Source organism: Taudactylus pleione, unplaced genomic scaffold (assembly GCF_031769625.1).
Source record: "Taudactylus pleione unplaced genomic scaffold, aTauple2 ptg000678l, whole genome shotgun sequence".
NCBI lineage: Eukaryota > Metazoa > Chordata > Amphibia > Anura > Myobatrachidae > Taudactylus > Taudactylus pleione.
Window position 1 is genome coordinate 2,130,339 of NW_028285080.1, and position 15,313 is coordinate 2,145,651.

The following is a 15,313-nucleotide window of genomic DNA, read 5'->3' on the forward strand; positions in this document are numbered from 1 at the left end:
CCAACGAAAATGTGGCAACGTGCAGCACGCAACAGTATGTGACAAACCTCACAAATATCAACGAGTATATAAATGTGAGGTCTCAGAACCACCCCCTAAGTACAGCTGTATTAGGGCAGATAAGGAAAAATAGGAGATATGGTAAGAACTTACCCTTGTTATCTCTATTTCTACGAAGTCCATAGGGTTCCACAGGATACCTTGGGGTATAGGTGTGACGTCAGTCGCAGGGCACCAAAGAGTTAAGCTTTCAGCCTCCCAGGATGCACTAGGTCCCCCTCCTATACCCCGCCCCCGGGCCAAGGCACCTCAGTTAGTTACCAAGCCATAGGCCGGAGGAGGAGAAGGAAGAGAGAGAACAAAGATCTGGACACATACAAGAATCACATTCTCACCAGAGGGAGACGGAAAACCGGTGACCAGAGCAAAGCCCATCTGCAGCACAGGTGCGACAGGGCGGGAGTCCTGTGGAACCCTATGGACTTCGTAGAAATAGAGATAACAAGGGTAAGTTCTTACCATATCTCATATTTTCTACTTCAGGGTCCATAGGGTATCCACAGGATACCTTGGGGATGTCCCAAAGCAGTATCCTTTAAGGGTGGGGACGCTCCTGTGCAGAAAGGAGAATCCGCCGCCCGAAGGAAGCATCCTGAGAGGCGAAGGTGTCAAACCTGTAATACCTCACGAAGGTATGGACAGAAGACCACGTAGCAGCCTTGCAGATCTGAACTGCCGAGGCACCACGTCGAGCTGCCCACGAAGGACCCACAGACCTAGTGGAATGAGCCTTCAGAGAAGGAGGGACCGGTAGGCCTTCATGAAGATAAGCTTCAGAAATAGCCATACGGATCCAGGCTGCCAAAGTTTGCTTTGAAGCAGGCCAACCCTTTTTACGGAAGCCATAGAGGACAAACAAAGCGTCCGACTTCCTAAACGAAGAAGTGCGGTCAACATAAGTCCTTAAGGCCCGCACAACATCCAAAGAGGCCTCACCCACGGAAAGACCCGGTTGAGTTAAAGGCCGGAACAACGATTTCCTCGTTAACATGAAACTGGGAAACAACTTTGGGAAGAAACTCGGGCCGAGTGCGGAGCACTGCCCTGTTCCCATGAAAAACCAAGAAAGGGGGTCTACAAGAAAGAGCCCCTAACTCAGAAACACGTCTGGCCGAAGCAATGGCCAGAAGGAAAACAGTCTTAGCTGTTAGCCATTTAATATCCACTGAGCCCAGTGGTTCAAACGGCGGTCCTTGGAGAGCCCTCAGGACCACAGCCAAATCCCAAGGCGCCACAGGTGGAACAAAGGGCGGCTGAATACGGAGAACACCTTGCATAAAGATGCGCACATCCGGGATTGTAGCAATCCTACGGTGAAACCAGACAGATAGGGCCGAAACCTGTACCTTCAAAGAAGCAAGGCGAAGCCCATGATCTAGTCCCGCTTGCAGGAAGGCGAGAATCCGAGACAGACGAAACTCCCGCGGTGCATAACCTCTCGGTCGACACCACTGGAAGAACGTATGCCACACGCGATGGTATATCCTCGCGGAAGACGGTTTCCGAGCTCGTAACATGGTACGCACCACAGAGCTGGAAAACCCCCGGGACCTCAGCATGGCCGTCTCAACAGCTACGCCGTCAAAGACAGCCGAGTCAGGTCCGGGTGAAGACAAGGACCCTGAGACAGAAGGTCCGGTCGTAGCGGCAACCGCAGAGGACTGTCCACGGACAGACCCTGAAGGTCTGAGAACCAGTGCCGTCTGGGCCACGCGGGAGCTATCAACAAGAGCGTCCCTCCTTCCTGTTTGAATTTCCGGATTACCCGTGGAAGAAGGGAGACCGGAGGGAACAGGTATGCGAACCGGAACGTCCACCGGACGGACAGAGCATCCACCAGAGACGCCCCTTCGTCTCTTGTGCGAGACCCGTACACCGGCAACTTGTTGTTGTACCGGGACGCCATGAGGTCGATTTCTGGAAGACCCCACCTGTCCACCAGTAGTTGAAAAACGTCCGGGTGCAGGGACCATTCCCCTAGATGAACGTCCTGGCGACTTAGAAAGTCCGCCTCCCAATTTAGCACTCCCGGGATGAAGACCGCTGATATGGCCGGAAGATTGCGCTCCGCCCAAACCAGGATCCGAGAGACCTCTACGAGAGCCGCCCGACTGCGAGTTCCTCCTTGCCTGTTTATGTAGGCCACGGTGGTAGCGTTGTCCGACTGGACCTGCACCGGGTGACCCTGGAGAAACCGCTGTGCCTGCAGGAGAGCATTGAAGACCGCACGGAGTTCCAAGATATTTATTGGAAGCTCCGCTTCTGTCGGCGTCCACCTGCCCTGGAACAAGTGTGGACCCGAAACTGCTCCCCAGCCCCGAAGACTGGCGTCCGTTGTCAACAGGACCCAATTTGGAACCCAGAACGGACGTCCCTTGTTGAGGTGGGTCGTCTTTAACCACCACGCAAGGGACAGGCGAACCTCCGGGGTAAGCACAATCGTCTGGAACTTCAGAGACTGAGGCAGCCCGTTTCACTTGGACAGGATCAGGTGCTGCAGAGGTCTGGAGTGAAACTGGGCGTATTCCACCATGTCGAACACCGACACCATGGAGCCCAGTAACCTCATCGCCGAGTGTAAGGACACCCGGCGGCTGTGCAGACAACTGCGCACCCTTGACTGTAAAGCAGAGATCTTGTCCTCCGTCACGAAGATCCTTTGCTGTCCCGAGTCCAATAAGGCTCCAAGATGCAGAATCCTCCGAGACGGGATTAGAGTGGACTTCTGCCAGTTGATTAGCCAGCCGTGCCGTTGCAGCAGTGCAATGGTCAGGTCCAAGTGGTGTAACAGGAGCTCTGGAGATCCTGCCACCAATAACAGGTCGTCCAAGTACGGCAACATGCGGACTCCTTGCAGCCGCAGAAAAGCCGCCATGACCGCCATCACCTTGGTGAAAACACGTGGTGCTGTCGCCAGGCCAAAAGGTAACGCCCGAAACTGGAAGTGGTCGCTGCGGATTGCAAACCGAAGGAACTCTTGATGGCGCAAAAGAATAGGGACATGCAGGTAAGCGTCCTGTACGTCCAATGACACCATGTAGTCCCCAGGTTCCAGCGCCAGAATGATGGACCGTAGGGTCTCCATCCGAAACTTCGGGACCCGCAAAGACTTGTTGAGTGCTTTGAGGTTGAGAATCGGACGATATGACCCATTGGGTTTCTGTACCAAAAATAGATTTGAATAGAAACCCTGGCCCCTCTGGGAGAATGGAACAGGCACTATAACTCCAGCCTGGAGCATAGTGTGCAATACCTTCCGCAGCTCCGTAGCCTTGTTCCGGTCTGATGGTAGACCCGTGGTGAAGAATCGAGCCGGGGGTCTGTGTCGGAAGGAGAGGGCGTACCCGTGGGAGACCACCTCCAGAACCCAAGTGTCTGTCATAGTGAACGACCAACACCGGGAGAACTGCAGCAGGCGGCCTCCCACCCTGGGATCCCCCAAGGGGAGACCCGGACCGTCAGGCCGCAGGCTTGTCATCTGGCTTGGGGGCCGGACGTCTGGTACTCCATGCCTGTTTCCGGGGCTTGACCGATTTCTTAGGGCCAGCCTGTTGAGGAAACGACTGTGGTTTGGGCCTGCCCTGGGCCCTAGATGACCGAAAGGACGATGGTCCAGAACCAGAAGGAGCAGCGGCCGACGGGAGACAAGCAGATTTGGCTGCCGCCAGCGTGGCCACAATCTTATCCAGATCCGGACCGAAGAGAACTTCTCCGGTAAACGGCAACGCTTCCAGACCTTTCTTGGAATCTGCGTCCGCCTTCCAGGATCGCAGCCACAAGGTGCGACGAGCAGCTACCGCTGCTGAAGAAATTCTAGACACCAGAGTACTAATGTCTAGAGCCGCCTCGTTGATGTAGGTGGCCGAATCACGGAGATTGCCAATCAACTCCGCCTGTTCGGCCGGACAGTCGGATTCAAAAGAAGCCTCTAATGAATCCGCCCAGCGCTCCATCGCTCTGGCAACCCAGCAAATGGCCATAGCCGGCCGTGCTGCCCCCCCTGCAAGGGAATAAGCGGACTTCAGGCAGATTTCTACCTTGCGGTCCGTAGCATCCTTAAGGGAGGACATGGATGGCATCGGCAATGTGGCACTACGGACAAGACGGGTCACGTGAGAATCCACCTGTGGAGGGGATTCCCACTTAGCAAAATAATTATCCGCGAACGGATAAGCCACCGCCAGGCGTCTCTGCTGCTGGTATCTTTTGCCAGGTTGTTTCCACGCCTCCTCTAAATGGTCCACCAACTGACCCGAAAGAGGAAAGACTGTGGCATCGCCCTTCACATCTTTGAAAAAGGCATACTTAGATTTAGCCGCTGGGGGAACTTCGTCCTCAATCACCAAGGCTGTGCGGACCACCCGAATAAGTCCAGGAATATATACTTTGGACTTAGCATCAGCGTCCTTAGTATGGAGAGGTTCCTGATCGTAAGGATCCAGAATCTCCCCATCATCAGACGTTCCCTCGTCATCCTCATAAGGAGCCGACAGAGCCGCCACCGGCCTTTTATGAGGCCGCGTCAGACTCCCCTTGCAACACATCCGACAAGTGCTGTACAGAACTCGTCAGGGAGTTAACCCACGCTGGCTCCTGAGAACCCGGGAGCGGGGAAATAGGGAGACTGTGGGGTACCACCAATTGTCGTGGGAACCCCTGCATGGGTGACGACACCACAGACTGCTGGGACAAACCCATCGGAGTAAACGCGGGCTGCGGAGCTAACTGGCCCACTAAAGCTGTTAACGCCTGAGCGAAACAAGCCCAGGGCGGCTCCTGTACCGGTGCTGTAATCGTAATAGGCCGCACCATGGACAAACACTGCCGGTAAAGGCCTTCCGCGCTACCCTCCCCCTCCGCTAACGGTACTTTGCACGTGGTACACTGTAGCCGGAGGGGAAAATCACTTTCAGACATGATGGCACCACGTATGTGACCTCTCTCACCAATTAAGTATTAAATAGGCGAGAGACCACCCTGCAGCACCGCACCGCAAGGGCTTTAGCAGAAAGAACAGGGACAGTAATAAAGCTGACAGTTTAGAGAAGAAAAGTTACAGGCAGCGCTAGCACAGTCACATACAATGCAGAGAAATAACAATTCCTGCACTAACAGCGCTGATCACTCAACTACACAGACACAGGGCCTGGTAGGACACAGCGCTGCATACACAGACCTGAGCCACAGCGGAGGAGAGGTATGCGTGGGGACCCAGACCACGATGCTTTCCAGACTTCCAGCAGCGTTCACCATGCGTTGCAGAGAAGATGGCCGCCGAGGAGCAGAGAAGCTGGCCTGGGGGAGGAGCGCTGACACAGGACCAGTCAGCACAGTGCAGAGAGGGCTGTGTGCAGCGGGGGAGGCGCCGGCTGTGAGACAGGGAAGGCGCGCTCCCCTGGCATGCATTTAACCCCTGGGACGCCGCAGCGCTACCGCTCTGCTGCGGTCCGCTGTCCCAGGGGGTAGTGGAAAGCGCAGGTTCAGTACCTGGCTCCACGCTGCAGCCAGTCCCCAGGGAGCCCCCTGCCTGGGGACTTAGGACCATGTGACCAGCGGGGACCCACCGCAGGACCCCGCTGCTTACCTTTGTCCCCCTTGGATCCGGCCATGGTCCGGAACATCTGGGGTCACCGCTAGCTGTGACCCCAGATGCTCACCAGCATCCCCGGATCGGTACCGGCGTTCTGGTACCAGCGGGGGTGTAGGGAAGACAGCATGGACGTCAGGACTGACTGTCCATGCTGTACATCCAGATGTGCAGCCACAGCTGCACTGAAGAAAGCTTCAGGGGCTCTTCTAGCCCCCACTCCGACAGGTGCACCCGACGCCGGCCGGGCACCAAACTAAACTGAGGTGCCTTGGCCCGGGGGCGGGGTATAGGAGGGGGACCTAGTGCATCCTGGGAGGCTGAAAGCTTAACTCTTTGGTGCCCTGCGACTGACGTCACACCTATACCCCAAGGTATCCTGTGGATACCCTATGGACCCTGAAGTAGAAAGGGATAGATATACACTGACAGGTGAGAGAATTAAATACAGACAGTCAGCACTAGCATAAGTCACATACCATGCAGATATATACATAAACATGTCATATAATATACTGCACTATTACACTGCATTCAACTTACCCAGATTCAGTGTCTGGGAAGGCTACAGCGCTGTGTACACTGACCTGATGGTGAGGTATGCAGGGGGACTGGACTCACTGCCATCTCCGGAGCTCTGCTGCTGCACCACAAGAAAATGGCCGCTGGAGACCTCAGAAGAAGCGTGGCCCGCGGAGGAAGCAGCTCAGCGACGCCAGACTATACATACTGAAAGGCGCGCTGAGCTGAGGGGAGGAGCCGCTGTAACAGGGAAAGCTTCCACCCCTGGCCGGCTATTAACCTCCCGGGACGCCGGCTCCCAGCGCCGATCAGTAAGTCCCTGGTGGTCTAGTGGACACACGGGGTATGGGGGGCCCGCCATCACTGCCGGCGCCTCCAGTCTGTACCCGGGGACCGGAGGCACAGGACTGCATATTAAATGCGCGGATCACCGCAAGCGGTGATCTGCGACCTTACCTGCTCCCCGTAGATCCGGCAGCAGTCCTGGGCGCCTGCAGAGTCCGGCTAGTACAGACTCTGGGGTCCCGCTGAGATCCCCAGATCTGTACTGGCGTCTCAGCGCCGGCGGAGTGACGGAGCGGCAGCTTAGACGTCCTATGGACAGTCCGACGCTGCCGCTCTGAAAGTCCAAAGTAAAAATAAAAAAACTCTGTACTTAGAAAAAATAAAGCTTAGGGGCTGCTAATCAGCTCCCCACTGCACTAAACGGTGACCCGACTCCGGCCGGGCACAACTTAAACTGAGGTGCCTCTGGCTGGGGGTGGGGTTATAGGGAGAGTGGACCCAAGTGCATCCTGGGAGCTAAAAGCTTTAACTGCGTGGTGCCCGGATTTGGTTCCCAACCTATACCCCAAGGTCAACCCTGTGGACCCCCTATGGACCCTGAAGTAGAAAGAATGGATGTATTGAAGACCAGATCAAATATCAATACAATCATAGGAAAATGAAAATTATGTTATAGAATAAATAATAAATATTCTTTGTCAAGAAGCTCAATGTCCATTCAATGCCGGAAGTAGAAGCCCGCCAGCTAGTCAACGTGAACAACTTAGGCTGACATTGTGAGCTGCCCAATCAATAGCAGTATCGGGCTGTTGTTCATTTTAGAAAAAATCAGCGGGACTTGCTTTGGTACCCCGGCAGCACCCTACCCGAAGACTAATTAAAAAATTGGAAGTTTCCAATTAGCTTAGTCACCTTCCCAAGCGGCATCTTCTTCCTCCAGCGTCGGAAAGCCGGTCTCCTGCAGCAGTGGCGATTATGCATGTTTGTAAGTGTGTATAAGTGTGTGTGAGTGACGCCCCGTGTGTTTACCCCTCCCTGTAACGGGCTTTGGGAGAACTACATCTCCCAGCAGCCCTTGCTCCTCCCACCAGCCCCCTCCATCGGTGACCAGTTGGAGGAGACCACTGGGAGCTGCAGAGACCCCCGGGCAGGTAAGTGCAACTTTTCTTTTTTATTTCATGCGCCGCAGGGTTTACAGCTCTGAAAACCCACCGACCATATTTTTTTTGTAATTGGATACTGCGGGTATTGGGAGCGAGCACACCTGCGGTAATCCAAAATTGGGTGCGAGGTGCACAAGGTTTATTTTTACCTTGCTAAACCTTGAGCCCAATTGAATATGCCCATAAATTCTTCCCTCCAACTAGCTGGCGGGCGGTACTTCTACTTCCCGCACTGAACAGACATTAAGCTTCTTGCCAAAGCCCCTGGCGAAACGCTCCTTGTATCCACTCCCAAGGGGGTGGCTCTTGTGTACACAAGAGTCCACCGCTGAACCACGAATCTTCGCGACCACAGTGTCTATCAGGTACTTTCTAAATTAACTCCCTCTACTTTCATGAAGAGTTCATTTTCGCTTTTACACATTTTTTTCAATATTTATTATTTCTTCTATAAAATTATTTTAGTTTTCCTACGATTGTCTTGATTACTATTTGATCTGGTCTTCAATAAATCTTTTTTTTCTAAACCAGCTATTTGTCTTTGTACTGGTACCAGGTGTATGTTTTTTAATACAGCTGAAAATAAATTTGAATGTTTTAACGAATCCTAATATTGACAACTGAAGTGTGACCCTTCTAACGAGCACTTTATTTCTTTGTTCGTATTTACAAGTCCATGCAGAAAGTCAAAATTTCAGATGTTAGCATTCTGCACATGTCGACATAACGGTCAACATGATACATGCTGACATTGTGACTATATCCCGATTGCTCCACCCACTATTTCTCAAATTCTAATGACTTGACCTGCCTTTCAACATATTTTATGCAGCATAAATTGTTATGAGTGGCCACTAAGTTGGATAAACAAATGCAGACTACTGTTTTATTAAAGAGCTCCCATATAATCTTTGGGAATGTTTCCCATCTTACAGTCTCTACTACAGAGCTGACCAAACAGTTGATTGCTATCTACCATTAGATAGTGGACCAGTGAGCAACTAGCCAAATAACCAAATAGAATCTATGGTTACCTAGTTCAATCCAGTTACATCCTGTTGTCCAGTAAGTCTCTCTATGGTGCATGTAGCCAATTTACCACATCGTCTAGGTCAAATGGCTTGTTGGGAACGAGTGGAGGTCAGAACAGAAGTAACTGCTACTATGGTGTTTAACACTGCTTTAGACGGACATTTTTGTTTTTTACAGTAATACACAATAGGCACTCATGTTCATTTATTTATTTTAGAAATTTTACTCTGCTCACACTGGCTCTGGGCCCCACTACTCGTAGCTGCATTTGTCAAAACTGATACTTCTGAAAAAAATAAATAAATAAACTTTTTCCTAGGGGGTGGGGGGTATTTGGGTTCAGGAGATATATGCGAGAGAGAGAGAGACCCCTCCTATCGCTGCAGCACAGACAAATCACATCTACGGCCTAATTCTAAGGTGTAAGTAAAGAAAAATTAGCAAATAACGTACCATGGCGAACCATGTTTGCACTACAGGTGGGGCAGGTGTAAAATGTGCAGATATTTAGATTTGAGCAGTGTGTATGCAAACTGACATCTAAAAACCAGTGTAAAAATAAATCTGTCCAGCATTTGTGGGCTACATGCAAGGTTAGCCAGTATTTACCCTGCATGCAAAATAAAACAAAAAATGTATTTGCACCCCTTGCATTGCAACATGGTTTGCCTATGTGCACAGTTACTTACTGCTATCTCAGAGACAGCACGGCGCACCGAGGGGATATGCACCTTAACTAGAGAACTGCTGTCCTCATATCCAGAGAAGTCTGATTTTATTATTACTATTTGTGTGTGCGCTATTTCTGTGTAATATGTCCCTATTCTATCTACTTAAAATAGCATCTGTTGCAAACACACTATGGGATCGTCATTTATTTCTTTAGGAGATCCATTAATTAGTGGAGAAGAAACTCCTATAATACTCCAGAGGGAATCCCAAAAGACACACGGATAAGCTCAGTGTCTCACAATTTCTGGTACGCAGTCAACTTATTTGTTGTTCAATTCGTATTTTGGTTCAAACAATATTATACTATTGTGCGATCCTCTTTATCTATGAACTGGGAAGTGAGTGCACCTGACCAACTCAGACTCTCCTGCAGTTCCTGTACCACCACTGTATTCCTTTAACAGATAGGCTTACTTCAATTATCATTTTGGTACACAAGCACTTGTCACTTTAAGATTTTTTTTCTATAATATTTATACTACACGATATATAAAAAATACCTACTGTAGCTTTTTGCTTGAGACTAAGGGGTCAATCCTATTAGCTGCGATGATCTCGCCGGTGTGAGTCACCGTGGCAATGGCCGCACTTTACGGCAGCCTGGATTCGCTGAATTTTACTCGCAGCCCCATAGGGCTCCTAACAAAATTCAGCAAATTCTGTCTCAGAGCGGGCCGCGAAGGGTGCGAGGTGCCGGTGTTTTAACTCTATTGCAAAGGGAACTTGCACCCTTCACACACTTAATAGGATTCACCCCTATCACTCAAAATCACTTGTCTCTCCAGCTCCGTGAGATACTAGTTTCAGACAACCAATTTATTTCCTCCTTGTTTCAATTATTTTTTTCAACACCGCAATTGCTGCGTTTCTTCAGCTAAGTACTCTCCTTCAGTGATCTACACTCTAGTCCAGTGTTGGCTAACCTTGACACTCCAGCTGTTATGGAACTACATAACCCAGCATGCACTGCTACAGTTTTGCTATTAGGGCATGCTAAAACTGTGGCAGGGCATGCTGGGATATATAGTTCCACAACAGCTGGAGTGTCAAGGTTAGCCAACACTGCTCTAGTCTCTGCTGGCTATGGTACCAGATTAGGGGTCTACTATACACAAAATACTAACTCCTCCAAATCACTTTTAAGCTGGGTACACACTAAACGATGTGTGTACCCAGCGATGCGACACACGACCCAGCTGCCGACGGGCTGACATATCGGGCATTCCGTACACACTGGGCGATCCGGTGCCCGCCCGATATGCCGATCCCCCCACATAGCACTGCATGGGATCATCAGCCGCATCGCCTGATCTTACATTCTGCACATAAGAGGCTGATGACCCCGCAGAAGCACGCACTACACGATGTAGTGCATACATAATGCACATTTTTTAACGATTTGTTGTCCGATGTGTCAGAATCGGCCAAACCGATAGCAAGATATTGTGTAGTGGGTTCCCAGCTTTAAGGATTGCTATGAGTTTGCTTGGTAACAAGGTGCAGGAGGGGGTACCTCAATCCTGCACCCAGGCAACCTGAGTCCCTGTTGAATGCTCGCTTCTGTGCTTCCCTTGCTTTCTACATTTGAAAAAAGTAAAAACTAAAAAACAACTGTCACTGTCATGGAACGTTTCCTGCCTTTTACCATCTTAAGGGCATACACACTAGATGATAAAGCAAACTATATGGACGATACAGATATCGTTGAAGATTGCCCAGTGTTTATGCACAATATCGTTAACAATGCGCGTCCCCCGGATCGTTAATAGTGTCTTACACCGCCTGAACTTGCAGGCCAATCTGACGATATCATCAGATTCTGCAAGCTCTGATATGACCTGATGATGTTACTGAACGATATCGTTCAGTGTGTGTGCCAAAATTGTTTGCCCGGGACTTCAAGGAATAACGCTAGATGATATCGCTCATGGAGCATATCATCTAGTGTGTATGAGCCTTTAGTGTAACTTTTGCACTAATGGCTGCTGTATTGCCACCTCTACACCACTCTTCTGTCAGTCCTCCTCAGTATCTTTGAAAAAAAAAAAAGTAAATAAAGAGAAGAAAACCAGACTAACGTATAGATTTATTAGGATTTGCTGTTTGTTAGATCAAAGTATTTTCTGGCGGCTGCAAGTGACACAGACTACATACCTGTAGTCTCAGATATGCTATTGAGCAAGGCACACATCATGTCTCCTTCTAAATCATGAGGGTTGAGGATATAAGAAGGTCGCTGTGTCTTCTTGAACTGGTTCTGCAATTCCAGGAAACCTTTATCACCAGAGAGAATGGAGAAAGGAATTTGCTTTGGCAGCTGCTCATCTAAGCGACCAGCCTGAAATCAAAAATAATCACAAGTCAAAGCCGGTTATATACCTTCGAATTTTTAACCTACCTACATGGATATGGTATCTATGGATGATGGTTAATCTAAACTAAGCTAGCCACAAGCCTGAAAGCAATACATAAAACAAGGATTTGGGGCTGCATGACCCATGATGAGGAGCACAATGGTGCATACTTATAGTAGGGAGTACGATAGTTCAGGATATTGCACTGCAATCCACTGCTCCTTCCTCATTGTCTACCCCACCTGTGTCATCCCTGTCTGTCTGTCCCTCCTTTAGATTGTAAACTGTTGCAAGCTGAGCCCTCTTCCCTCATGTGCTTTTCCTTACCCTTACGAACACTATCTTATACTCCCACAGGCTGCATAGCCGGAGGCTGCCATAGTCTGTGTTAAGATTCAAAGTGTTCTGATTATAAGTGTAAATACAATTTGATAACTAAGTCGGAGTTACGCTGCAGATCTTATTTGTCATATGCGCACCATGCAAAGACTGATGTGACTTCTTCTCTGCATTCCACAGGTAAATTACAACTACTGCTCCCATCAGATGCTGTTTTAGTGATTGCCTCAGCACAGTTTTGAAAATTTATACTGGGTAAATTACAACTACTGCTCCCATCAGATGCTGTTTTAGTGATTGCCTCAGCACAGTTTTGAAAATTTATACTGGGTAAATTACAACTACTGCTCCCATCAGATGCTGTTTTAGTGATTGCCTCAGCACAGTTTTGAAAATTTATACTGGGTAAATTACAACTACTGCTCCCATCAGATGCTGTTTTAGTGATTGCCTCAGCACAGTTTTGAAAATTTATACTGGGTAAATTACAACTACTGCTCCCATCAGATGCTGTTTTAGTGATTGCCTCAGCACAGTTTTGAAAATTTATACTGGGTAAATTACAACTACTGCTCCCATCAGATGCTGTTTTAGTGATTGCCTCAGCACAGTTTTGAAAATTTATACTGGGTAAATTACAACTACTGCTCCCATCAGATGCTGTTTTAGTGATTGCCTCAGCACAGTTTTGAAAATTTATACTGGGTAAATTACAACTACTGCTATACTAAGAGCAATTTATCTAAAGGAAGTTAGGAATGTATTGTGAATCTGTGTTGGCCTCCCCCTTCTCACAAATTGTTTATCTTAGACTTTATTGCATCCCAATTTAGTGTGTGTTAGAGCTTTTGGGGTGGGGTCCCAATCAGTGAGCACAGAGACACATGTTTGTAACTTTAGATATTACTGCTCCCACAGGCTGCATAGCCGGAGGCTGCCATAGTCTGTGTTAAGATTCAAAGTGTTCTGATTATAAGTGTAAATACAATTTGATAACTAAGTCGGAGTTACGCTGGAGATAAACTGGAGGAAAACGAAACTCAAAACCAGAACACTTTCTGAACAACAAGAAGCAACATACTTATGTGAATAAACAAAATCAACATCTTCTGCTGTATCCAGGCAACTACTTACTGCACTCACTGCTTGGACACTGCAAGTGCTCCCCTGTCTGTGTGCTGCTCTTGTTGATTGATCTTTGTTGATCAGAACACTTTGGACTGGATCAGCTCGGGTACATTGTAATTTTGTCCTCATTCATTTTGTATTGCCTTTTCCAATTGTGTCACATCTATCCACATTAATAATTTGTTTATAAACTAATTCCTGCACCCACTACTCACATACCTCTCCTTTATATATCACTTTTGGAGCTGCGCTCATACATTAGCAGCACTGTTCTTTACATGTAAAATTTGAACATTTAACAACTTTAATCCACACTGACTCTATATCTCACTGTCTCTACATCACACAGCCTCCACATTACACTGTCTCTATATCACACTGACTCTATATCTCACAGCCTCCACTCCAGTTTACATCTCAATTATTACCTTGTCCACAGCATGAACACCCTTACTTCACACAACCCCCATATTCTATGTCCACATAATCCTCTACTTTATCCGTCCCTCTCTTCCCCCTCCTGTTTCCTCCACTTGCTGTTCTTCCTTTTTTTCTCTCATCAGTCTGCTTCCAACCCTCTGCTTCTTTCCCCCACTTCTCCTATACCTCCACTCTCAACCACCTCCCTCCATGGTCTTGTTACCCCACTACTAAGCCCCATTCCCTCCTCGTTCTGTCTGTCACCTCCAGGGCTGCCAAGAGAAATTCTGGGCCCGGGTACTGCAACATCCTGTGGGACCACATCATGTATGGCTGCACCCATTTGTGAGTGGGTCTAGCATGTGAGATGCACCCACTCACAGGAGCATGGCATAGCACCCAGCAGCTGGAACTAAAGTAGTCACTACTGTATTAGGATGGCGGGACAGTCCCATAATAGCTGCATTTCTTGTCAGGCTGTATATAGATGCTAAAATGTAACACACAAATTAAAGTGCTTCTACTTTACTTTGTACATCTCTCATGTAAATAACACAAACAATCTATTTTCTATCATAGAGATAGATGTATGAAGGACTTAATTTTTACATAACATCAGGTCGTCTTATACACACACATTCCGCAGCACATATCCTAACCCACTGCTCCATGCTCCTTCTTCACTATCTACCCCTCTGTGTCACCCCTGTCTGTCTGCCCTTCCCCTTTAGAATGTAAGCTCTCACGAGCAGGGCCCTCATCCTCACGTGCTTCTCCTCCCCCTACTTATAGTATAATTTACTCCTAACTCCCTACAATGGCACCTACCACCTGGTTGCTCATGTCCTGCTGCTTGTGTTTTGCAGCTGAGTTTATAACCTTGTCCTTGTCCTGCATTGTTTTGTATTACTATTAACTGTTTTTCTTGTGTGCTCATTTATGTACTGTGTAAGGCACTGCGGAACCTTTGTGGCGCCATATAAATAAAGGATAATAATAATAATAATAATTATACTCCCTACAGCGGCACCTAACCATTGCTGCTTATTTGAGTGTTATAATCGCAGATGTAGCAATGTTTATAAACCATGATTCTGTCCTGCATTGTTTTGTACTGTAAGTCACTGTTTTCTTGTTTTGGGAAGGAAGTTAGAAGTACATATGGACCGATTTCTCCTGTGTCATCTTGATCCATACAGCTAAATGCAGTGGATAACCCAGAATATTGTCTCAGGAGGTGTAGTACTCCTCTATAGAAAATTAAAACAAAACAGTACGAATCCATGTATGTTTTTTTTTTTTTTATATTGCAATTCCATCTGTCAGTTCAAGTATTACTTAAAATGTGTATTAAAAGTTATTTTTACGGATGATTGTTCTGCAATGGATATCAATCTACCTGCTATCCCCAATATCATTATACAGTCCCAGATAGTCACCTGATGTTAATGCTCATCTGTTGCCTAGTCACTCAAGTTGACTTGTGGCTGATTTAAAGTATTTATTTCCATGTTAATCTTATGCTGCATTATTATTTTGCTGCAAACTATACTGTATCTAAGTTCTGACAGGCACTGGAAACCAAGCTCTTTTACAGAAGCAATAAAGGATACCCTACATTGCAGGATATCCCTGATCATGTCCCCATTGTGACATCCCTGGCTAACCAATGCTCTGATGCAGAAGCTAAT

The 15,313-nt window shown here is 48.1% G+C and overlaps 1 protein-coding gene across 4 annotated transcripts in view; it reads right to left on the reverse strand.

The window, feature by feature from the left end:
- Nucleotides 1–15,313, reverse strand: part of ZNF451 (zinc finger protein 451) — a 125,221-nt gene that overhangs the window by 8,948 nt on the left and 100,960 nt on the right. For all 4 annotated transcript variants that reach the window (XM_088455925.1, XM_088455922.1, XM_088455924.1 and 1 more), the window contains one exon: nucleotides 11,536–11,719. In XM_088455925.1, the coding sequence (XP_088312051.1) occupies nucleotides 11,536–11,719 (184 nt within the window). The remainder of the gene's footprint in view (nucleotides 1–11,535; nucleotides 11,720–15,313) is intronic.